Source organism: Hyperolius riggenbachi, chromosome 9 (assembly GCF_040937935.1).
Source record: "Hyperolius riggenbachi isolate aHypRig1 chromosome 9, aHypRig1.pri, whole genome shotgun sequence".
Classification (NCBI taxonomy): domain Eukaryota; kingdom Metazoa; phylum Chordata; class Amphibia; order Anura; family Hyperoliidae; genus Hyperolius; species Hyperolius riggenbachi.
This window is the reverse complement of record NC_090654.1, coordinates 25,587,359-25,611,398: the sequence shown is the minus strand read 5'-3', so window position 1 is coordinate 25,611,398 and position 24,040 is coordinate 25,587,359. Positions and strand designations below refer to the sequence as shown.

At 46.3% G+C, this 24,040-nt stretch overlaps 1 protein-coding gene across 5 annotated transcripts in view; it reads right to left on the bottom strand.

Moving 5' to 3' along the window:
* The window catches only part of TOMM40L (translocase of outer mitochondrial membrane 40 like), an 86,322-nt gene that overhangs the window by 36,297 nt on the left and 25,985 nt on the right, over positions 1–24,040 (bottom strand). For 4 of the 5 annotated variants that reach the window (XM_068252188.1, XM_068252189.1, XM_068252190.1 and 1 more), the window contains exons 7-9: positions 23,894–24,016; positions 13,205–13,281; positions 8,178–10,196 (exon numbers count right to left, since the gene is read on the bottom strand). In XM_068252188.1, coding sequence (XP_068108289.1) covers positions 9,954–10,196; positions 13,205–13,281; positions 23,894–24,016 — 443 coding nt within the window. In that variant the 3' untranslated portion in view covers positions 8,178–9,953. Of the gene's footprint in view, positions 1–8,177; positions 10,197–13,204; positions 13,282–23,893; positions 24,017–24,040 lie in introns of those variants that run through there. The other variant, XM_068252192.1, reaches the window with a different exon arrangement.

Genomic DNA, 24,040 nt, shown 5'->3' with positions numbered 1-24,040 from the left:
GGACAAAACAAAAGGCAGAACCAGAGGCAGGCCACCTGGCAGGTCTGTTCAAGGTCGCGCAGTCGTGATTTCGTGCGGCCCTCGACCAAAGTACAGTGTTCAGAAGAAGGCACGTGCCATCAACCCCCAATATTTTCAGGACGTAGTTGACTATTTAAAGGGATACTGTAAGGGAGGTCGAGGGAAAATGAGTTGAACTTACCCGGGGCTTCTTACGGTCCCCCGTAGACATCCTGTGTTGGTGCAGCCACTCACCGATGCTCCGGCCCTGCCTCCGGTTCACTTCTGGAATTTCAGACTTTAAAGTCTGAAAACCACTGTGCCTGTGTTGCCGTGTCCTCGATCCCGCTGATGACACCAGAATTATACTGCACAGGCCCAGTATGGTCTGTGCCTGCGCAGTACGCTCCTGGTGACATCAGCGAGATCGAAAAAACTATATCCTAACCTTTTATTGTCTGTATAGATATCCTACTTGCTTTTCTCCCAAAAAATGGCATCTTTGTAAAAATCTCAACTTGACCTCTCCCTCAGGTCACAGCCAGTTAGTACGGGAACCTCAGAAAGGTGGGCGGAGACACCCCAAAATATTTAAAAAGGCTAAACAGCAGTACAATGAAACAGTCTTACTTCAGAAGAGGAAGGAAGGTAATTAATATTCAATTTACTACGACATCGCGTTTCGCAGGCCTTACCCGCTTCATCAGGTCAAAGCAGCTAACTCCCGCGAAACGCGTCGGCCTTTAGTGTGCAATAAATTGAATATTTCTTACTTTGTTAAGCTTTGTTACATATTTTGGTATGCCTCATTTTACCCTTTGAGTTTCTTCCCCAGGTGTAACCTACAATATTGTTAAGAAGGCTCCTCTTCCATGTGGAGACAGAATTCTCCACATGCCTGTTACAGTAGCCCCCAGCAGGGGCGTAGCAATAGGCCCTGCAGCGCCTGCGCCCGCGGGGGGGCCCGGCCTCCCCCTGGGGCCCGCTCGGGGCCGTTTTTTGGGGGCTGGAGGGGTGGCAGCATGAGGGGAAAGCCTTGCCCACAGTCGGCGGGGAGAGGGGAAGTTCCCCCCTCTCCCTCACCTCGGGGCTCTCCCCTCTGCGCTCCCCTCCAGCTAGTGAATGTGTGTGGGCAGCGGGCAGCGGCGGCGGGATACATACCTTCTTCCTTGCGTTCCATCGCCGCCTTCTCGCTCTAGCGGCTGACGTCACTACCGGAAGCGGAAGTGACGTCAGCCGCTAGAGCGAGAAGGCGGCGATGGAACGCAAGGAAGAAGGTATGTATCCCGCTGCTGCCCGCTGCCCACACACAGGGGGATTTTCTGGTGTCTGCTGCCCACATTACGATTTTCAGGTGCCTGCTGCCCACATTACGATTTTCAGGTGTCTGCTGCCCACATTACGATTTTCAGGTGTCTGCTGCCCACATTACGATTTTCAGGTGCCTGCTGCCCACATTACGATTTTCAGGTGTCTGCTGCCCACATTACGATTTTCAGGTGTCTGCTGCCCACATTGCGATTTTCTGGTGTCTGCTGCCCACATTGCGATTTTCTGGTGTCTGCTGCCCACATTACGATTTTCTGGTGTATGCTGCCCACATTAGGATTTTCTGGTCACTGCTGCCCACATTGCGATTTTCTGGTGACTGCTGCCCACATTGCGATTTTCTGGTGACTGCTGCCTACATTAGGATTTTCTGGTGTGTGCTGCCCACATTATGATATTCTGGTGACTGACTGCTGCCCACATTAGGATTTTCTGGTGACTGCTGCCCACATTAGGATTTTCTGGTGTGTGCTGCCCACATTATGATATTCTGGTGACTGACTGCTGCCCACATTAGGATTTTCTGGTGACTGCTGCCCACATGGCGATTTTCTGGTGACTGCTGCCCACATGGCGATTTTCTGGTGACTGCTGCCCACATGGCGATTTTCTGGTGAACTCTGCCCACATTACGATTTTCTGTCCCACATTACGATATTCTGGTGAACGCTGCCCACATTACGATTGTCTGGTGAATGCTGTCCACGTTACAATTCTCTGGTGACTGCTGCCCACATTATGATTTTCTGGTGAACGCTGCCCACATTATGATTTTCTGGTGAACGCTGCCCACATTATGATTTTCTGGTGAACGCTGCCCACATTACGATTGTCTGGTGAATGCTGTCCACGTTACAATTTTCTGGTGACTGGTGCCCACATTACGATTTTCTGGCCCACATTACGATTGTCTGGTAAAATGCTGCCCACTTTACAATTAATTTACAGTGAAACGCTGCCCCATTACGATTATTTGGCACCTATGGGGGGGGGCCCCATCCAAATATTCGCAGGGGGGCCCAGTGATTTCTAGTTACGCCCCTGGCCCCCAGTTAGCCCCCAGGTTTGCAAATAGTATTTTTTGTGATAATTTATCTCATTCTCTGGCTGTACTACCGTATATTAACGCTCCAGTTGTCCTCTGTTCTTTTTTCTTTCCAGTTCCAGGGGTACATCCCTAGACTTTCACCCATCGGACACACCCATTAGTACTGAATGCAACTGTAATGCATCATTTTTTTTAAATCAGAAAACTGTCCAGTAAAAATAAAAAAAAGCGGAGCACAGCTTACAATCAGTGCAGCTTACACACAAAATCTACCTGCTACGTTTGCTTCAAGAAAAAAAAAAAAAATTACACTCTGACCTGGGAGATCAAACTTTCCCATCAGTCATGAGAGCCTATTGTAGCACTACTCACTGCCAGCTCAGTCACTGATAAAACTTCAGGGTAAGAAATATTAACCCAAACCTATTGCTCCTTTAAAGTACACCTGAAATGAGAGGGATATGGAGGCTGTCATATTTATTTCCCTTTAAACAATACCAGTTGCCTAGCAGTCCTGGTCTTTCTGACATCAGTAGTGTCTGAATCACACACCTGGAACAAGCATGCAGCTAATCTTGTCAGACTTTAACCAGAAACACCTGATCTGCTGCATGCTTGTTTGGGGTCTATGGCTAAAGGTATTAAGAGGCAGAGGATCAGCAGGACAGCCAGGCAATCCGCATTGTTTAAAAGTAAATTAAAATGTCAGCCTCCATATACCTCTCACTTCAAGTGTTCTTTAAAACTAAAGAATTAATGCGGTTTGCAGCCTCACCTATTAATGCAATAGGTATAATAAATGTACTGGATTATAGAAATAGATGGTAGAGAACATCATAAACGTAAACTCATTATTAGTTAGTTAGGATTTATATAGCGCCGACATATTACGCAGAGCTGTACAGTGTATATATATATACAGAATCTTCTCAAAAAATTAGCATATTGTGATAAAGTTCATTATTTTCTGTAATGTACTGATAAACAGACTTTCATATATTTTAGATTCAAATACACACAAGTGAAGTAGTTCAAGCACTTTATTGTTTTAATATTGATGATTTTGGCATACAGCTTATGAAAACCCAAAATTCCTATTTCAAAAAATTAGCATATTTCATCCGACCAATAAAAGAAAAGTGTTTTTAAAACAAAAAAAGTCAACCTTCAAATAATTATGTTCAGTTATGCACTCAATACTTGGTCGGGAATCCTTTTGCAGAAATGACTGCTTCAATGCGGCGTGGCATGGAGGCAATCAGCCTGTGGCACTGCTCAGGTGTTATGGAGGCCCAGGATGCTTCGATAGCGGCCTTAAGCTCATCCAGAGTGTTGGGTCTTGCGTCTCTCAACTTTCTCTTCACAATATCCCACAGATTCTCTATGGGGTTCAGGTCAGGAGAGTTGGCAGGCCAATTGAGCACAGTAATACCATGGTCAGTAAACCATTTACCGGTGGTTTTGGCACTGTGAGCAGGTGCCAGGCCGTGCTGAAAAATGAAATCTTCATCTCCATTAAGCTTTTCAGCAGATGGAAGCATGAACCCACTTTTGAACCACAAACAGCAGCAGAAGCGCCTGACCTGGGCTACAGAGAAGCAGCACTGGACTGTTGCTCAGTGGTCCAAAGTACTTTTTTCGAATGAAAGCAACTTTTACATGTCATTCGGAAATCAAGGTGCCGGAGTCTGGAGGAAGACTGGGGAGAAGGAAATGCAAAAATGCCTTAAGTCCAGTGTCAAGTACCTACAGTCAGTGATGGTCTGGGGTGCCATGGCAGCTGCTGGTGTTGGTCCACTGTGTTTTATCGAGGGCAGGGTCAATGCAGCTAGCTATCAGGAGATTTTGGAGCACTTCATGCTTCCATCTGCTGAAAAGCTTTGTGGAGATGAAGATTTTATTTTTCAGCACGACCTGACACCTGCTCACAGTGCCAAAACCACTGGTAAATGGTTTACTGACCATGGTATTACTGTGCTCAATTGGCCTGCCAACTCTCCTGACCTGAACCCCATAGAGAATCTGTGGGATATTGTGAAGAGAAAGTTGAGAGACGCAAGACCTAACACTCTGGATGAGCTTAAGGCCACCATCGAAGCTTCTGGGCCTCCTTAACGCCTGAGCAGTGCCACAGGCTGATTGCCTCCATGCCACGCCACATTGAAGCAGTCATTTCTGCAAAAGGATTCCTGACCAAGTATTGAGTGCATAACTGAACATAATTATTTGAATGTTGATTTTTTTTTGCTTTAAAAACACTTTTCTTTTATTGGTCGGATGAAATATGCTAATTTTTTGAGATAGGGATTTTTGGTTTTCATGAGCTGTATGCCAAAATCATCAATATTAACCAGCTGAGCGGTCTGGACGAGCTCAGCTCGTCCATCACCGCCGGAGGCTGCCGCTCAGGCCCTGCTGGGCCGATTTTCATCAAATAAAAAGCAGCACACGCAGCCGGCACTTTGCCAGCCACCAGCCGCGTGTCCTGCCTGATCGCCGCCGCGTGCAGCGGCGAAAGAGGGTCCCCCCAGCCGCCTGAGCCCAGCGTAGCCGGAACAAAAAGTTCCGGCCAGCGCTAAGGGCTGGATCGGAGGCGGCTGACGTCAGGACATCGGCTGACTTCCATGACGTCACTCCGCTCGTCGCCATGGCGACGAGGTAAGCGAAACACGGAAGGCTGCTCATTGCGGCCTTCCGTGTTACTTCTGGCCGCCGGAGGCGATCAGAAGAACGCATCCGGAGCGCCCTCTAGTGGGCTTTCATGCAGCCAACTTTCAGTTGGCTGCATGAAATAGGTTTTTTTTTATTGAAAAAAAACCCTCCTGCAGCCGCCCTGGCGATCTTAATAGAACGCCAGGGTGGTTAAAACAATAAAAGGCTTGAACTACTTCAGTTGTGTGTATTTGAATCTAAAATATATGAAAGTCTAATGTTTATCAGTACATTACAGAAAATAATGAACTTTATCACAATATGCTAATTTTTTGAGAAGATCCTGTATCTTGTCACTCACTGTCCCTCAAAGGAGCTGATAATCTAATCCCTACCATTGCTATATGTCTATATTATGTAGTGTAAGTACTGTAGTCTAGGGCCAATTTTTTTTTTTTAGGGGGAGCCAATTAACTTATCCGTATGTTTTTGGAACGTGGGAGGAAACCGGGGTGCCCGGAAGAAACCCACGCAGACACGGAGAGAACATACAAACTCTTTGCAGATAGTGCCCTGGCTGGGATTCGAACCAGGGACCCAGCGCTGCAAGGCGATAGAGCTAACCACTACGCCACCGTGCTGCCCATAAACTCATGAAAGTAGATCTAAGGCCTTGTTCACATTGCGTTCCGTTCGCATATACGTCCGCGTTGGGCTGTTTCTGAGGCGTCTTTTTTTCCCCGATTCCCGGTGCTTGCGTGGGCGATTCATTTTTGTGCTTAGCGGTTTTCTAAGCATTTTTTCCGAGTGGTTTTGTAATTCACTCCCTGACGCAAGTCAGAAAGTGATCTCTTTGATCCGGAAAAGAATAAATGCAATGTATTTATTCTTAAAAACGCGAACGCAATCTCTACATAAAGCGATTTTGTGAGCGTTTTGCGTTTCTCCTATACTTTCCATGAATGGTACACGCACCGCTTTCCTAGCCGCACCGCGAACGACCCGCGCCGATATGAACCTTCTCATAGACATGCATTGGCCACGCGGTCGGGGGGGCGTTTTTGAAAAAAACCCAGGCGGCCGAAAACGCCTGCAGTGTGAAAAAGCCCTAAAAGATTTAGCCAGTGATCACACTGTATATTTTAGCTTCCCAAAACAACTTTCCGTCAGTCATGCTGTTACAGGTCAGCCACTAGGTGGCAGTCTGGTCCAGTCTGTAAGCTTTCCATGTCTCTGGTGGTCAGCATCTGAAGGCTGTATTATTGATGCCCCGGCTCTGACTGTGCTAGTAAAGTGCTGCATTACAGTCTGCTGCCTCCTCGCTGCACGCAACCTCCTCTGCAGAGAGATCTGCGCAGGCAAACAGAGGGTTTATGAAAGGAGACTGCCATGGTCGACGGGGTTGGATAATGTAAAGGTAGCCATACATCTAGAGATGATAGGCAGATGCGACCACGAGACAAATCTCTCTCTAATCAGATTCGTCAGCTGCCCATACACCACAGGCCGATTCCAGATCAATTTCATGCTGTAATCAATCAAGAATTGGCCTTGCGCTGCATCCACCGCCCAACGCTGTTCCCTAATGTAAAATGTCCTTCCAGTGCCCAGTGCAAGGTATACATTACCTGTCTGCGGCCTGCGCTTGTCCCCCGCTGCCTCCAGGATTCCTCCTGCATACACGGGTTCCCCACGTGGTTTTCTATTAAAGATGCGCACGTGACGTCAACACGTGTGCCCTTACTAGGAAACCACGTGGGTCGCCGCATGTATGGAGCAAGGAGTGCGCCCGGAGCAGCGGAAAGACAATCGCAGGCCGTGGACAGGTACTGTATACTTTACACAGGGCGCATTTTACATTAGGGAGGACAGCGCTGGGGGTTTCGTCACGAAATTGCAAACGGAAGGAAACCAGCCTTATAGTGAATGGGAACCGCTTTTTTAAAAAAATGAAGCAAATACTTACCTAAGGAGAGGGAAGGCTCTGGGTCATATAGAGCCTTCCGTCTCCTCTCTCTGTGCTCTCTATCCTGTGCTGGCTCCTCCCCCCCCGTTTCAATCCCCCGCTGAAAGGGTATTTTGAAGTCTTTGGGAGACGTGTCCTCCCGAAGACGTGCGGCTCCATACTGCGCAGGCGTGAGCGTGCAAGAGAGCGTGCTTGTGCAGGCGCAGTACAGGGCCGCCCTTCTTCAGGAGCACTCGGGCTCCCTGAAGACTTCTGCAGCCTCCTTCGGCCGGGTAAAGTAGTATTTCACTAATTTAGTCAAATACTGCTACCGGGCAAGCCAGCACCGGAACGAGGGAACCAGGAGAGGAGCCGGAAGGCTCTATAGGACCCAGAGCCTTCCCTCTTCTTGGGTAAGTATCTGTCTCAGTTTTTTAAATGCGGTTCCCATTCACTTTAAACAATACTAGTTGTCTGGCGGTCCTGCTGATCTCTTTGGCTGCAGTAGTGGCTGAATCACACACCTGAAACAAGCATGCAGCTAATCCAGTCTGACTTCAGTCAGAGCACCTGATCTGCATGCTTGTTAAAGCGGTATAAAATCCTGACATAAGATTCAATAAAAACTACTTTTTATATGCCATACGGTTATCACATTTGCATTTGTGCATAAGTATTATTAATTATTTAGAAATTAAAATTTCCCAAAAGCACAGTTTTTTGCTTTGAGAGCTGCCTTTGCATTTTATTCATAACTGGTTTTATTCATCATGTATTGAAGGCAGAAATGCTTTGAGTTCCTGTCTGTGTCCAGCAGCTTCTGCACAGTGAGAGAACGTGTCACATTCCTCACTTGATACACTTAAGTAAACACAAGATAACATTATCTACACTTTCGGATGCGTCCAGCTTTCTCTGCACTGAACTTTCAAGTCCAGCGTGTAACCCTTTGAATGCTGTTCTAGTAAAAATATAAATGGTGGTAGTATAGAATATGCTGTAAATGCATTTTTAGAGCCAAGAAGAAATGCTGGGTTTCATTCCACTTTAAGGGGCTGTGGCTAAAAGTATTAGAGGCAGAGAGTCAGCAGGACAGCCAGGCAATATGCATTATTTAAAAGGTAATAAATAGGTCAGCGTCCATATCCCTCACTTCATGTACCCTCTAGAATAGACATAATAGATAAAAACAAAGACGCCACGTGTGGGAAATTGTTTTATAAATAGGAATAGAGCCTTCGCAAGGCCAAACAGACTGTTGCTGACAGCAAACCTGACATCTATGGAATGAAGAAGTAAATAAATATGTGAAGTCTCTGAAGAGGTCGACGCCCCCTGGTGGTCTCGTGAGTCCAGTTGGCTGCAGAAGATGGGTCATTTGTGGGCGGGAGAGCCGATGGGAGGGGATGAGGCCCTGAGACAGGAAAGGCCTGAGAACGTCAGTTTATATTCTATCCAACGAGCAGTGTCAGTAGCTAGCGACACATTGATCCCCTGCAATACACCGCATCTGCCACCAGGGGCACCATTGTCCTGTGAGTTTTTCCAAAACACAACTCATTTTTTGGGTGATCCTTGGAGTGCGCAATTTGGAGGGGCATGGTGCCTTCTTCCACGAGATTCAGTCCCACAAGAGGCAGAAGACCCCAAACTGGGCAGAAACAGTCAGAACTCCAAAGTGGGCGGGTTCATCTCACATCTGATGCCCACAAGATATAGAAGAAAGAAGTCAGTAGGTGAAACAGCCCACGGATAATCTTCCTATATCTGAAACATCATCTTCAAAAAAGGGACCGTTGATGGACTAAAAGTCTGCGGCTCACTCAACCCACTGGAATACAACCGCAACCAACCAGCTTCGGGCGGAGTGGTCATTTAAATTCCTCAGTTTGTGCTTCAGCTCCGCCTACCTCCCCAGCCATTCATTTTGGATTATACTCCCTTTTGGGTATATGAAAGAACATTTGAAAGCACTCCCAAGCATTCCCAAACCTTTTTCACTGCAGAGAGCAAGAGAAGCTTGCTTATTTCTCGTCATTGGCAAAGGCAAATGTAATCATTGCCAGCTGAAGCTCTCTGAGGCATGTGTCTTTGCTCTGCCCCCTCTCTCTGCTGAACAGACACATCACCCTGGCAACAGCTGACTCACTTCAGCAGAAATGGAGGGCGGCAGAGTAAAAACACATGCCACAGAGAGTTTCAGATGGTAATTATACATTTGCAAATTAGCCAGAGATACACAAGCCGGTACTGCCCTCTACAGTGAAAATATATGTTTTTACACACAGGGAATATTTGGAAATGCTTTCAAATGTTCTATTATGTAACTAATAGTAGTTCCTGAAATTTTAGTTTTGGGAGTATATTCCCACTTTAAAAGAGGGTTTCACACTCTCTGCTGGGTAGGCGGGGCTGAAGCTCAGAAATAGAGCAATATCTGCACTAAGGTCCCCAAGAGGTATGTCACTTTTTAACCATCTGTTTACAGCCCAATCTAGCCACAATCACTTATCCACCTCTTCAAGCCAGGTTTTTATTTCCTAACTAACCTAATGCTACGCAGCTGGACAGGTCATGTGACAGCTGCTGCAAATTCAGAAACTTTATGGCCATTTTCAAAGTTTACTTTCAGAAATTTGCTTTTTTTGTTCTCGTTTGCATTAACTAGTAAAGAAGGGGGCGGGATTGGGGGGGGGGGGGGGAAGGGAAGGGGCGTTCCATTGTGCCAGAGGTGGAATTCACCATTTGCCCTCCTTTATTATCTGACAAGAGCTACATAAAAATATCCCAAATCTTCCCCAAGATGTCAGACTCTCCAGTCGTCCTTTAAAAAAATACTGACAAATAACTTTACGAAAGCCACAAAAATCGCACCCTGAGCTGACACAGGATCTGAACGTTGTTTGGTGGATGAAGGGGCGGGCACAAGTGGGAGTAAATCAGACATGCCAGGCCTTGGCCCCGCCCCCAACCTCCGGGTCATCCCACCATGATGTTAAAGCCGCAGTGAAATTTGTTCTTCCAGTGGTTCATGAATGCCCCCAGGGCCAGCGTGACGGGGAGGGGGGGCAGCTTCTTCTCTAGCACCGCCCCCACGCACCACGAGCTGTCCACGGAGCCGCGGAAGACCACGTTGGCTTTGGGAATGTTGAGGTGGTAGCCGAAAGCGAAGGAGGTTTCCTGTAAGCGAGTGTTGGCTTCAAACTCCACTCCGAGCTGAATCTGCAGGCGGGCAAGACAGGATTCATGAAATGAGGCAACAGAGATAGCAGAAGCCTGTCAATTACATGCAGAGACCAGTCACTCCACTATTCATGGGTAGAGACGGTAAATGATATGGTAAGGATTCCAACGTGCAAATTTATGCAACATGCAGCCCCTCTCTGCCAATCTCTCCATTGGCTCCCTGTTACCCAAAGGATCCAGTGTAAATTCCTAAGCCTATCATACAAAGCTCTACATAAGCTATCCTCTGCATACATTGCTTAATTTATCTCCAAATACCATCCCAGCCAACATTTCACACAGAACCCTCCCGCTGCCGATGCCCAACCCTTAACTCCTCCACCTGGTGGTGCCTAACCCTTAATCCCCCTCCACCCACCTCCCACATGGCACCTAACTCTTAACCCCTGCCGCAATGCTGCAATTAGCGGCAATACAGTGACATCCGTGCACCCGAGGGTACCGGTAAAAGAGCGGGCGCCGGGGCTACCCGCTGTGCAAGTTGCAGCTATAAACAGCTACAATTTGCATTGCGGGTAGTCCTGCAGCCCACTAATTTATCGTTAGCCTTGGGCGCCTAAATGTCACTTAATTGCCGCTATGCTATTCGCGGCCTCGGGTGCCCATTTGTATTGCTGGAGTTTCGAATGTCTCATGTGCAGAGCCGGGACAGGGTCCTCCAGCACTCAAGGCTGAGACACCAAAGTGCTCCCCTCCATCCCTCCCACCCCCCCCCAGCCGTCACACACTGATTGCTATTAGACTAAGAGGTGCCCCAGGGCCCCCAACACCTTAATATCTAGTTATCTGGCTTGCAGTCACTGCCATGTATCCCCTTTTCTTATTTCTCTCTGCTTCAAACACAATAGGGGAATATTAGCTGAGTGAGTTGTGCACCCTGTGGCTGGAGCCTCTCTCGCCTCTGCCTTGGCCCCACCCTGCGCCCCCTCCTACACTGCGCCCTGTGGCTGGAGCCTCTCTCACCTCTGCCCCGGCCCCACCCTGCGCCCCCTCCTACACTGCGCCTCTGCCTTGGCCTGGCCCTGCTCATGTGTCTAGGTTCCCCACTATTAGTTTTGTACTATGTACTGCTCTACAGAAGTTGTTGGTGCTATATAAATAAAAAAACAATAGAAAAAATGATACATTTAAATACAAATTGTATGCAGATCAGAACTAGGCCAATTAAACTCATTTCCTGTACCGGGATAGAGATAGAGCGCTGTAGTTATTGCCAGCAACCAAAAAGATGGTTAAATAGCTAAATCGATTATAAACAGAGGGGACTATTACCCACCTCAGCGTCACCCCTGCTGCCATGCTGGTTCCACGTTGGTCCTGTCACCAGTGTAATTCCCCCACCCCTTCCTTCCTGCCCACCCAGAGACAGGAAGTTAATTGGAGCCTAAAGGCTAGTACACACTAGCAATTTTGATTGACCAATGATTGCTCAATTTTACCACCTCCATGTAGTATGAGGGCCAAACAGATTTTCAATTCTATGCAGATTATATAGGTAAATGGTCATACTACATGGAGGTAGTAAAATTGAGCAATCATTGGTCAATCAAAATTGCTAGTGTGTACTAGCCTTTAAGGTGGCCATACACTTATAGATTTGCAGCAGATTCGACCATCGGATAGATTTCTGTCAGATGCTTGTCAAGTCGTATCGGACAAGAATCTATCAGATGTGTGCCACACACTAGGATCAGATTTCAGAATTAAATCTATAGGAAATCAATCTAAATGCAATATCGGACTATTTGAATCAATGCAACTCTATGGGCCCTTGATTTGCTGCCAGCAGACGATCGACCTAGATTTTCCATCCTGTCAGATCAAATCGATCGAAATAGGCCGCAAATCAATCGATAGAATAGATTTCCTCAGTCTCTATAGACTGGGTGCTCACAACGTGGAAATGGAATCCAGGAGACACAAAGTGGTGGGAGGGAAGAATAGGGTGTACGGAGAGTGTGTGACAGAGAAAATAAGGGAAAAGTGTGCGAGTTAAGGTGCTCATACATTGGCAGACGAGGCAGCAGACTCGTTCATCAGAGAAATCCCTCCCCGATCAAAAAGGGGTCTATTGCTGCCACACACTGTACATGGATAGATTTCAGCATGAACTCTGTGCAGCCGCCTGCTGGACCCCAGGTCTCTTCCATGTAAAAGTGTTGCTTCCTCCTCCTCCACCCCCCCCCCTTCCCAATGTGGGGAGTCTGCCGGCGTGTGTCCTCCCATTGCGGTCGTCGACACCTGTACCATGGCAGGCACCCAGCAATGAAGAGAAAATACGGGAGATAGCCGAGACAAAACTACACTGCAGCGTTCACCACGGGTCCAGGAGGTGGGGCTGGGAACGACACATTACATATGTGGGGGGGGGGGGGGGGGAAGGGGATGAGGTAGAGCAGCTGGGGGTCTGTCGGTTGTCAGGAAATCTAACGCCGCTATTGCCAAGCACCTGACCCAGTGCTTTTGAGTCGGATCTTTCCAGCTTGCCGTATCATTCGAGACCAGAATCGGCCGTCAACGTAGCGGCATCTATCTCTGCCAGATTCGATCACTATATTGATGTCGCAAATCAAGTAATGTATAGGCACCTTCCTTTAGCAGCCAATTTATTTAGAGGCTTGCACATGCTCCAGGCCAATTTATTTTTGCACCTTTTTTTGTTAAATTTCCTGGTTTCTAATTAGTACTGCTGTAATGTGTATTTAAGGCCACTTGTCACTAGGGGGCAGTGTGAGACAATAACAGAGGACTTCTGCATTTAGGTTCTACATTTTCTGCTAGTAGAGAGAGATGAAAGCATTCTAAGAATTTACAGCACAACAAGTTCTGCTGACTAAGGTCAAAAGCAGAGCACTTATCTCAAACGAGATAACTCTATTGAAGCTGCTAATGGGTTAGAAACAGAAGACTAGAATGACTATGAGTGGGAGAATAAAGTAAAGACAGAAAAGGAGGAGATGGAGAATGATCACACAGACTCTCACCTGTTCGCTTGCTTTATGATAGTAGCTGGCGTGGGCTCCGCCATACCCCAGGTTTAGAGTAGCCACCCAGTTTTGTGCTATACAACAAAGAAAAAAAAAATATGTTAACATGCAGTGATGGAAGCAGGTACATCTAGAGCACGTCTCCCAAACTTCCTGATTTCGCCGGGACTGCCCCCGGTTGGGAGGCATGGTCCCGTGTCCCGGCACCACCCACAATTTCTCCGGCTGTCCTCCCCTGGGCCAGCCGATTAGTGTTGGTAAGTCTGCTAGAGGTACCACTACAGACAGGAGTGCCACCTGCTCTGTACATTTTAACTGGGCAAATATCTGACTAGATATAAATACTGCAAAGAAGAGCATGTAAAAGCTCAGGACTCCTAAAATGTAAGCAGTATATTCAGTAAGGTTTGTGGCCCTGTGCTAAGGGTGAGATTTAGCCACTAATCTTAATGTAAGCAACTACCGTATATACTGGACTAGAAGTCACAAAATTTAGGACTGACTCAAAGTATAAAAGTGGGGAGGGTCGACTTATACTCGCATAGTCCTAAATGGGGGAGGGGGGGTTAGGGGGTACACACCATCCATCGCCGGGCACAGTGTCTTCTCGTTTCCCTCACTTGCGCTGTCTACCTCCTTTAGAGTAGATCCCGATGTCACATGACTTCGGGAACGGCGTTACAGCGAGAGTGGAGGAGAAGAGAGGACGCTGAGCCCGGTGGTGGATGGTAACAGTCGGCAGTTACGGGAGATCGGGCATGGAGGTGAATATCTCACCTTTTGGGATCCCCGCGGCTTCGATCTACCATCTTCTTTCTTTCCCAGGCATCCCTTGCGTTGATACCAGCGTATGAGGTCATCACAGTAGACGCTGGTATCAACGCAAGGGATGCCTGGGAGAGGAAGAAGATGGTAGATAGAAGCTGCGGGGATCCCAGAAGGTGAGTTATTCGCCTCCATGCCCGCTCTCCCCGCCGCTGCAGCCTTTACTGGGGGGGGGGGGGGGGAACTATACTGGCTACCAAGCTATACTGGGACAACTATACTGGCTACCAAACTATACTGGGGGCAACTATACTGGCTACCTTCCTATACTGGGGCAACAATACTTGGCTGCCTACCTATGCCAGGGGCAACTATACTGGCTACCTTCCTATACTGGAGGCAACTATACCTGGCTGCCTACCTATGCTGGGGGCAACTATACCTGGCTACCTACCTATGCTGGGGGCAACTATACCTGGCTACCTACCTATGCTGGGGGAAACTATACCTGGCTACCTACCTATGCTGGGGGAAACTATACCTGGCTACCTACCTATGCTGAGGCAACTATACTGGCTACCTACCTATGTTGTAGGCAACTATACTGGCTACCTACCTATACTGGGGGCAACTACACTGGCTACCTATACTGGAGGCACCTACCTGGCTAGCCTATACTGGGGGCAACAATATGGCTACCTATACTGGAGCCACATACCTGGCTAGCTTATACCACATACCTGACTTATACTTGAATAATTAAAAATCCACCTTATGAGGGTCAAATATTGGGGGTCGGCTTATACACAGGGTCGACTTATATTCGAGCACTAGCTGATTGCCCGGCGTTGCCCGGGAATGTATTTGGCTGGTGTTGGCTCCGCCCACTTTTTCTAACCCTAACATACAATTACTCAATGACCAAGTTTGTGAGCTTTTGGGGTCTTTGGCATCAGTAATTTGCATTGAAATGAAACAAATCTGATTGGCTGTTTGTGGCTCCACCCCATTTCTGAATTTGAACCCCAGTGACCCAATAACCAACTGTACCAGGTTTGAGGCCCGTGCCCTTGAAAAGCAATAGGTGAAGTTTGATTTACTTTTGTAGGCTCCACCCACTTTTCTGAATATTAATCCCAGTCACCCAGTGACCAACTGCGCAAAGTTTAAAAACCCTGCCATTAACAGTGTAAGAATGGCTGCAGTTTACATTTTCCCAGTGAAATTTGTATTTGTCTCCACCCACTGATGACCCGGCGTTGCCCGGATATGTATTTGACTGGTGTTGGCTCCGCCCACTTTCTAACACTAACGCACACTCAATGACCAAGTTTGTGAGCTTTGGGGTCCTTGGCATCAATAATTTGTATATTCCCATAGAAATTAAATCAGATACGCTGTTTGTGGCTCTGCCCCTCTCCAGCATTTGAACGCCAGTGACCCAATGACCAACTGTACCAGGTTTGAGGCTTGTGCCATTAACAGTGCAAGAATGGCAGCAATTTTAATATTCTCCTTGAAAAGTGACATGTGATTTTTAATTGGCATTTTTAGGCTCCACACACTTTTCTGAATATTAATCCCAGTCACCCAGTAACCAGCTAAGTTTGTGAACCCTGCCATTAACAGTGAAGAAGGGCTGCAGTTTACAATTTCCCAGAAAAATCTGTTTTTAACTCCACCCACTTTTTGTAACCTGGACACACAGTCACTACTCAATGACCAAGTTTGTGAGCTTTTGGGTTCCTGGCATCAAAATTGTGCTAATGGAATAGTTTATACAGCAAATAAATCTGGCTGTTTTTGGCTCCGCCCCTTTTCTGAATTTGAACCCCAGACACTTAACGACCGACTGCAGCAGGTTTGAGGCCTCTGCTATTAACAGTGTGAGAATGGCTGCAGTTTCAATATTCCCCTTGAAAATCAATAGGTGAATTTTGATTGGCTCTTGTAGGCTCCACCTACTTTTCCGAATATTAATCCTAGTCACCTAGTGACCAACTGTGTGAAGTTTGAGAACCCTGCCATTAACAGTGTAAAAAAAGCTGCAGTTTACATTTTCCCATGTAAAAAGTTAGTTGTTTTTGGCTCCGCCCACTATTTCTAATCTTGACATACAGTCACTTAATGACCAACTTTATGAGCTTTGGTGTCCTTGGCATCAATAAGTTGCATTTTACCACTGAAATTAAACAAATCTGATTGGCTGTTTTTGGCCCGCTTCCTTCAGAATTTAATCCCCAGTCTCCCAGTGACTGACTGTAGCAGATTTTAGGCCTCTGCCATTAAGAGTGCATGAATGGCAGCAATGTAAATATTCCCCTTGAAAATCAAAAGGTGAATTTTGATTGGCTGCTGTAGGCTCCACCCACTTTTCTGAATATTAGTCCCAGTCACCCAGTGGCCAACTGTGTCACGTTTGAGAACCCTGCCAATAACAGAATGGCTGAAATCAATCTAACAAATCTGATTGGCTGTTTGTGGCTCCACCCCTTTAGTGAATTTGGACCCCAGTTACCCAGTGACTGACTGTATCAGGTTTGAGGCCTCTGACACTAACAGTGTAAAAATGGTAGCAGTGTGAATATTCCCCTTGAAAATCAATAGGTACATTTTGATTGGCTGTTGTAGGCTCAACCCACATTTCTGAATATTCATCCCAGTCACCCAGTGGCCAATTGTGTAAAGTTTGGGAACCCTGCCATGTTAAAAATGAAGTTGTTGGCACCGCCCACTTTTTCAAACCTTGACATACAGTCACTCAATTATCAAGTTTATCAGCTTTGGGGTCCTTGGTATCAATACTTTGTATATTCCAATTGAAAAATAAACAAATCTGGCTGTTTGTGGCTCCGCCCTCTTTCTGAATTTGGACCCTAATCACCCAGTGACCAACTGTACCAGGTTTGAGGCGTCTGCTTTTAACAGTATAAGAGAATGGTAGCAGATGAAATATTCCCTTTGAAAATCAAAAGGTGAATTTTTATTGGCTGTTGTAGGCTCCACCCACCTTCCAAAATCTTAATCTCTGTCACCCAATGACCAACTGTGCAAAGTTTGAGAACCCTGCCATTAACGGTGTAAGAATGGCTGCAGTTTATATTTTCCCAGTAAAAGTTGTTTTGGCTCCGCCCACTTTTTGTAACATCCCCTTGAAAATCAATAGGTGAATTTTGATTGGCTGTTGTAGGCTCCACCCATTTTCTTGAATCTTAATCACATTCACCCAGTGACCAAATGTGCCAAGTTTGAGAACCCTGCGATTAACAGTGTAAGAATGGCTGCAGTTTACATTTTCCCATTTAAAATGAACGGCTGAAATTTGATTGGCTGTTTTACGCCCCGCCCACTTTTCCTGGATTTGTAACCTCGGTCACCAAGTGACCACCTGTGCCAAGTGTGGGGACTCTGGCTTGATTACTGTGAGAATGGCAGCCTTTTACATTTTTTCCATTGACTTGAATGGATGAAATCTGATTTGCTGTTTATAGCTCCGCCCAGGTGTGCAGGGGGGCCGCGAGACCCCCAGAACCTATCATCCCAGGTAGTAAGGGATCTGTGTACCAAGTTTCGTTCAAATCGGTCAAGCCGTTTTCGAGTGATCGCGGCACATACATACATACACACACACACACACACACGATTTTATATATATAGATATACGTAATTAAATACATTAAAATCTAGTTTATAGAAACAATTTAACTGTAGTATTTGTTTTATCCAAAACACACATTTGCCTTCTTAAAACAGAATGTATTATTCAGGTTGGAGTGAGCATATGATGTCTCCCACAATGCATCACTGCTGAATATGCAAATCATCCTTTGTTGTCCCTGTAAGCTAGCCACGCCTCCAGAACCGCTGGAATGCAATGATGTGTCAGCTTGTTAAATTGTAGAGAGCCACAATCATGCATACAGACTGTTTCGGACTGGTTGGTGCTCATCAGTGCATGGCACGGATTAAGGTGGCTCTATGGGGTAGGACTTAAAACACCCAAAGTTATAGATTACCCAGCAAGCTCATGGTGAAGCAGAACTTCTAGGAGTGTGTAAGTAGTTGGAAAAAAAAAAAAAAAAAAAGGACCAAAAAACCTCCTTACTAATGCCATGCAAAACAGAAATTTGCCTTCTTAAAAAGGGAGTCTGAAGCTAGAATGAAAAACAAAAAATTAAATTTCGCTTCAGACTTACTTCCAAAAACAGATACTGTATTTGCCTTCTTAAAGAGAATCTGTACTCTGAAATTCTTACAATAAAAAGCATACCATTCTATTCATTATGTGCTCCTGGTCCCCTCTGTGCTGTTTCTGCCATTCTCTGCTGCAAACCTGGCTTGTAATTGCCAGTTTTAGGCAGTGTTTACAAACAAACTAACCAGCTTCTAATAGGCTCAGCTAAGCAGAGTGTGTTAGTCACACAGAGCCTGCAGGGGGTGTGTACAGCTTCTAGCTAATCACAAGCAGCCCTGCACATTCCAGTCTGACTGCCTCAGCCTGACTGTGCCGACTATAGAGAGAAGATTAGATCATATAACAGAGATAACACAGCTACTGTGCAATTAGGAAAAGCTGCAGTAAGCCAGACCACATTATAAAAGGCATAGGAACTTATAGCATAGAAGAAATAAAGATAAACAATTTGTTACAGAGTCTCTTTAAAACAGAAGGTAAGTATTTCCGATTATCATCAGTTCCTGACGCTCGCAGAACATCGCCTCCTTGTGGACAAATCATAAACCAACATGCTGGAACACAGAACGTTTCATTTGTAAGAGCGCTTCATTTCTTCCTACAAATTGTAGCAAGGAAGTAATAAAAATACAACTATTCTGTTCACCCGGGATGTTCCCAAACATCTGTCACCAGTGAGGTAGCAATAGGGGTTGCAGAGGTCGCGACCGCATCGGGGACCTTTGGCCATAGAGCCCTCCCTGAACTACTGTATTAGCTCTCTATTGGTCCTGTGCTCATAGTAATCACTTCTATAGATGCTTGGAATAGTGGTAATCATTAACAAGCTGCTCCCCATCCCCTTCTTGCACCTCTGACACTGTAGTTGCCATTGGCAGGTTTTGGTGCGCCGTATCAATTGTTGTGCATAGAGCGTTTTGGTGTTTTGGGGCTCCCATGTAAAACTTGCATCGGGGCCAGCAGTCCTTGGCTACGCCACTGTCTCTCACATGCTGGAAGGTTACAGGTAATGCAGGAAATGAACCTGGAAAATCAGAGAATGGCATTTCCAAGGCAATTACTGAACTTCATTCTACGTGCTATTGAACTCCTAGCTTAAAGAGGAACTCCAGTGAAAATAATGTAGTAAAAAAAAGTGCTTCATTTTTTACCATAATTATGTATAAATGATTTAGTCAGTGTTTGCTCATTGTAAAATCTTTCCTCTCCCCGATTTACATTCTGACATGTATCACATGGTGACATTTTTACTGTGGGCAGGTTATGTAGCTGCTCCTAGCTGTTTTGGCTGTTAGAGACAGCTGTAAACAGCTAATTCCTGTCTGTGAACCTTGTTACATTGTAACAAACTGCCAAAAGTACCGCGGTCCCAGAGCTTTTTGTGGGAGGGGTTTCAGCACAAAATCAGTCATACAGCGCCCTCTGATGGTCTGTTTGTGAAAATCATTATATTTCTCATGTAAAAGGGGGTATCAGCTACTGATTGGGATAAAGTTCAATTCTAGGTTGGAGTTTCTCTTTAAAGAACAACTGAAGTGAGAAGAATATGGAGGCTGCGATATTGATTTTCCTTTTAAACAATACCAGTTGTTTGGCAGCCCTGCTGGTCTATTTGGCTGCAGTAGTGTCTGAATCACACCAGAAACAAGCATGCTTTTTCAGGGTATGTGGATAAAAGTATTAGAGGCAGAGGATCAGCAGGACAACCAGGTAACTGGTGTTGTTTAAAAGGAAATAAATATGGCAGCCTCCATATCCCTCTCGCTTCAGTTGTCCTTCAAAGTAATCCTATAACTTCTATTAAGCAAAAAAAAAAACAAACAAACAAACAAATATTTACCTCGGGAGGGGGAAGCCTCAGGGCCCAGTGTTCTCCCCAGAATTTTTTTCCAGGTGGGTGGCATGAAATAGTAGCCGGGTGGGGCGAAATAGTAGCCGGGTGGGGCGAAAGGAGAAAATGCAGGGCCGGTGCTTCTATGAGCAATTCTGCTTACAGCATAGGAGGAGGAGGTGAGCCGATGACAGCCGGGTGCTCACCAAAACTAGCCGGGTGGAGCACCCGGCTAATAGAGCCTGGGGAGAACACTGTTGCCTTGTACTCCTCCGAAGACCCCTTCCACCGCTTGGTCCCTGAAGTGTGGCCTCCCTGCACATGTGCACCACCACTGTACCACTCGGGCTCCAGAGGAAAAAAAACCAAGCCCATCGAGTCTGTGCTGCTAAGAAGTAGGGCGGACCTGATCTAGCGGCCTGGCTATTGCCGAAGAGAGCCGATCGGGACAGAGCTAGCGTGCATGTGGGAGGTGCCGACGTGGATACATTTGGAGGTCCCAGCAGTGGAAGAGGGCTGAGGAGGAAGACAAGGGAGGTCTCATTAGGATCCTGAGGCTTCCCCCTCCTCAGGTAAGTACCCCTTAAGGGCTTTTTTTTTTTTGCTATAGGTTCCCTTTATTGTGGCAATACTGTACACTCCTAGATGGCCACCAGATCAAATGAATCCATTACTTCCACACATTAGCTACTGATTTATAATAGATTTCAACAAGTAATTATTAGGCATTTCATTGTTTGATGCAGGGCAACGCTATGGGCCATTGATTTGTTGCTGCTCCTGACCCACCACAGACCACTCAATGTCTTTTGTCCGGAGCGATCGACTGATTCGAGTGGGGCGGCCGCGGCATCTATATCGCCTAATATCGATTGGAAAAAACTATAAGTCTATGGGGTACACATAGCTTTACAACACACAAAGGGGGGGGGGGGGGTATTCTTTATTATAAATGGATCAGGGACAACAGCTGAGCTGAGCGGTCTGGACGAGCTCGTCCATCACCGCCGGAGGCTGCCGCTCAGGCCCTGCTGGGCCGATTTTCATCAAATAAAAAGCAGCACACGCAGCCGGCACTTTGCCAGCCGCGTGTGCTGCCTGATCGCCGCCGCTCTGCGGCGATCCGCCGCGAGCAGCGGCTAAAGAGGGTCCCCCCAGCCGCCTGAGCCCAGCGTAGCCGGAACAAAAAAGTTCCGGCCAGCGCTAAGGGCTGGATCGGAGGCAGCTGACGTCAGGACGTCGGCTGACGTCCATGACGTCACTTCGCTCGTCGCGGTAAGCGAAACACGGAAGGCTGCTCATTGCGGCCTTCCGTGTTACTTCTGGCCGCCGGAGGCGATCAGAAGAACGCATCCGGAGCGCCCTCTAGTAGGCTTTCATGCAGCCAACTTTCAGTTGGCTGCATGAAATAGTTTTTTTTTTATTGAAAAAAAACCCTCCCACAGCCGCCCTGGCGATCTTAATAGAACGCCAGGGTGGTTAAAAGCTGTAGTGCTCTTAGTTCTGTGCACAAATAGTTAATCTCTAAACAGCAGAGGGAGGAGGAGGGCAATGTGCTCCATGCTTGGGAAGCACCTCCCACTCTCCTGCCAGTAATGAACTTACAGAAGCCAGCCAGCTTGGTAGTTTCAATAGATTTACTGCACATTTACGATCATAAGCATTAAAAAAAACTTTGGAAACTCACGTCAACTTCAGGTTAGATACCTACCTATAGAGAGGGAAGGATCTGGATTCCATAAAAGCCCTCCCTGTCTTTGCGCAGTCCCCAATGTACCCGGTTAAAGTTAAGCACTTTCAGGACTCCTCTGCGATCTTCGGAGGTAATCGCGTTACAGAGTTCTTCCGAAGACGAGTGCAGCTAGACTGCTTTTGTATGACAACGGGCTCGTACAGGTACGCTTGTCTTCTGAAGTGCTCAGGAATGCAAGAACCTCTAAGACCACAGCAAAGGGCCTGAGATGTGTAACAACAGGGGGACAGCAGGGGACTGAGGGCACGGAGAGAGGATCAGGACGGCTTTATGGAATCCACAGGCTTCCCTCTCCATAGCTCAGTATCTATTTTTTCTTTCAATAGATTTACTTTAAATCAAGTATGAGGTGAGACTAGCAATAATAAAAAAAAAACAAAAAAAAAAACAGATACCTAAGGAGAGTGAAGTCTCTGGGCCCTATAGAGCCATCTCGCTCTCCTCACCGTGTCCTCGTTCCCTCACAGGCTCCTCGGTTTGAATCTCCCGCCGGGGGGACTTGGAAGTCTTTGGAAGCACTCAGGCTCCCGAAGACTGGCAGCGCTGTACTGCGAACTTGCGAGAGAGGGCGCAGTATAGAGCAGTTCATCTTTGGAAAACTGCTGAAGCCAGCCAAAGCCGTTAGAGAGCAGTCTACGACCGAACGGTGGAAGAGAGCCAACGGGGGAGCCAGTGCTGGAACATGGAGACCGTTAGGAGAAGAGGAATGCTCTATAGGACCCAGAGACTTCACTCTCCTTAGGTAAATTGCTGCTTTTTATTTTTATTCTTGCTTCATACTCCCTTTAAAGCGGCTAACACCCAGCATTTCAACTTTGCTTTAAAAGATTGCTTACAGCTTAGAAACTATTATGCCAGATTTTTTTAAAGCAGAAATTAACTAAATGGGTTAAACATTACATTTTAGTGTTGCATTTAGCTAGAAATTCGCATCGGTACAGAGGTTTAAAGAGACAATGAAGCGAAAAAAAGATGATGATATTATGATTTGTATGTGTAGTACAGCTAAGAAATAAAACATTAAGGTCAGATACATCAGTCTAATTGTTTCCAGTACAGGAAGAGTTAAAGAGACACTGAAGGGAAAAAAAATATGATATAATGAATTGGTTGTGTACTATGAATAATTACTAGAAGTTTAGCAGCAAAGAAAATATTCTCATATTTTTATTTTCAGGTATATAGTGTTTTTTCTAACATTGCAGACTGCTCTGAAAGACTCATTTTGAATGCTGAGTGTTGTGTAATCTGCACATATTATAGAATGATGCAATGTTAGAAAAAACACTATATACCTGAAAATAAAAGTATGAGAATATTTTCTTTGCTGCTAATCTTCTAGTAATTATTCATAGTACACAACCAATTCACTATATCATATATTTTTTTCGCTTCAGTGTCTCTTTAAATACGAATGTATCATGTTTGGAATGCAAATAGACCTCTGAAAAGCCTGTCTGGGAAGCCCTCTGTGCTCTCTCAGAGAGGCTTTTGTTTATTTGTTTATTTACATTCCAAATATGATACATTTGTATCTAAACCTCAGCACAGACGTGGATTTCTAGCTAAACGCAACACTAAAATGTCATGTTTAAAGGGAAGGTCCAGGCAAAATAAAAAAATGAGTTTCACTTACCTGGGGCTTCTACCAGCCCCATGCAGCCATCCTGTGCCCTTGTAGTCACTCACTGCTGCTCCAGTCCCCTGCTGGCAGCATGCCGACCTGGGAGGTCGGCGGGTTGCATTGCGTACGTTTTTACGCATACCTGCTAGTGCAGGAACATTAACACATACATTTGTACGCGTTAGTGGTTCAATGCGTAAAAATTTACGCATTGAACCACTAATGCGTAAAAATGTATGTGTTGATGTTCCTGCACTAGCAGGTATGCGTAAAAACGTACGCAATGCAACCCGCCGACCTCCCAGGTCGGCATGCTGCCAGCAGGGGACTGGAGCAGCAGTGAGTGACTACGAGGGCACAGGATGGCTGCATGGGGCTGGTAGAAGCCCCAGGTAAGTGAAACTCATTTTTTTTATTTTGCTTGGACCTTCCCTTTAACCCATTCAGTGAATTTGTGCTTAAAAAAAAAATCTGGCATAATAGCGGTCAGCGGTCATGTGGTCTTACTAACACCGTACCTGAATATTTTCCTGCCAAGGTTAGGATGGCTCCTTCATCGCCGAGCCGCTGGTGATAGACCAGCTCCCCACCGAGGACCAGCCGAGGCGTCACACTCTGCAGGAAATGCGTTACCACGATCACTGCGGGCGAGCAAACGTTCAATC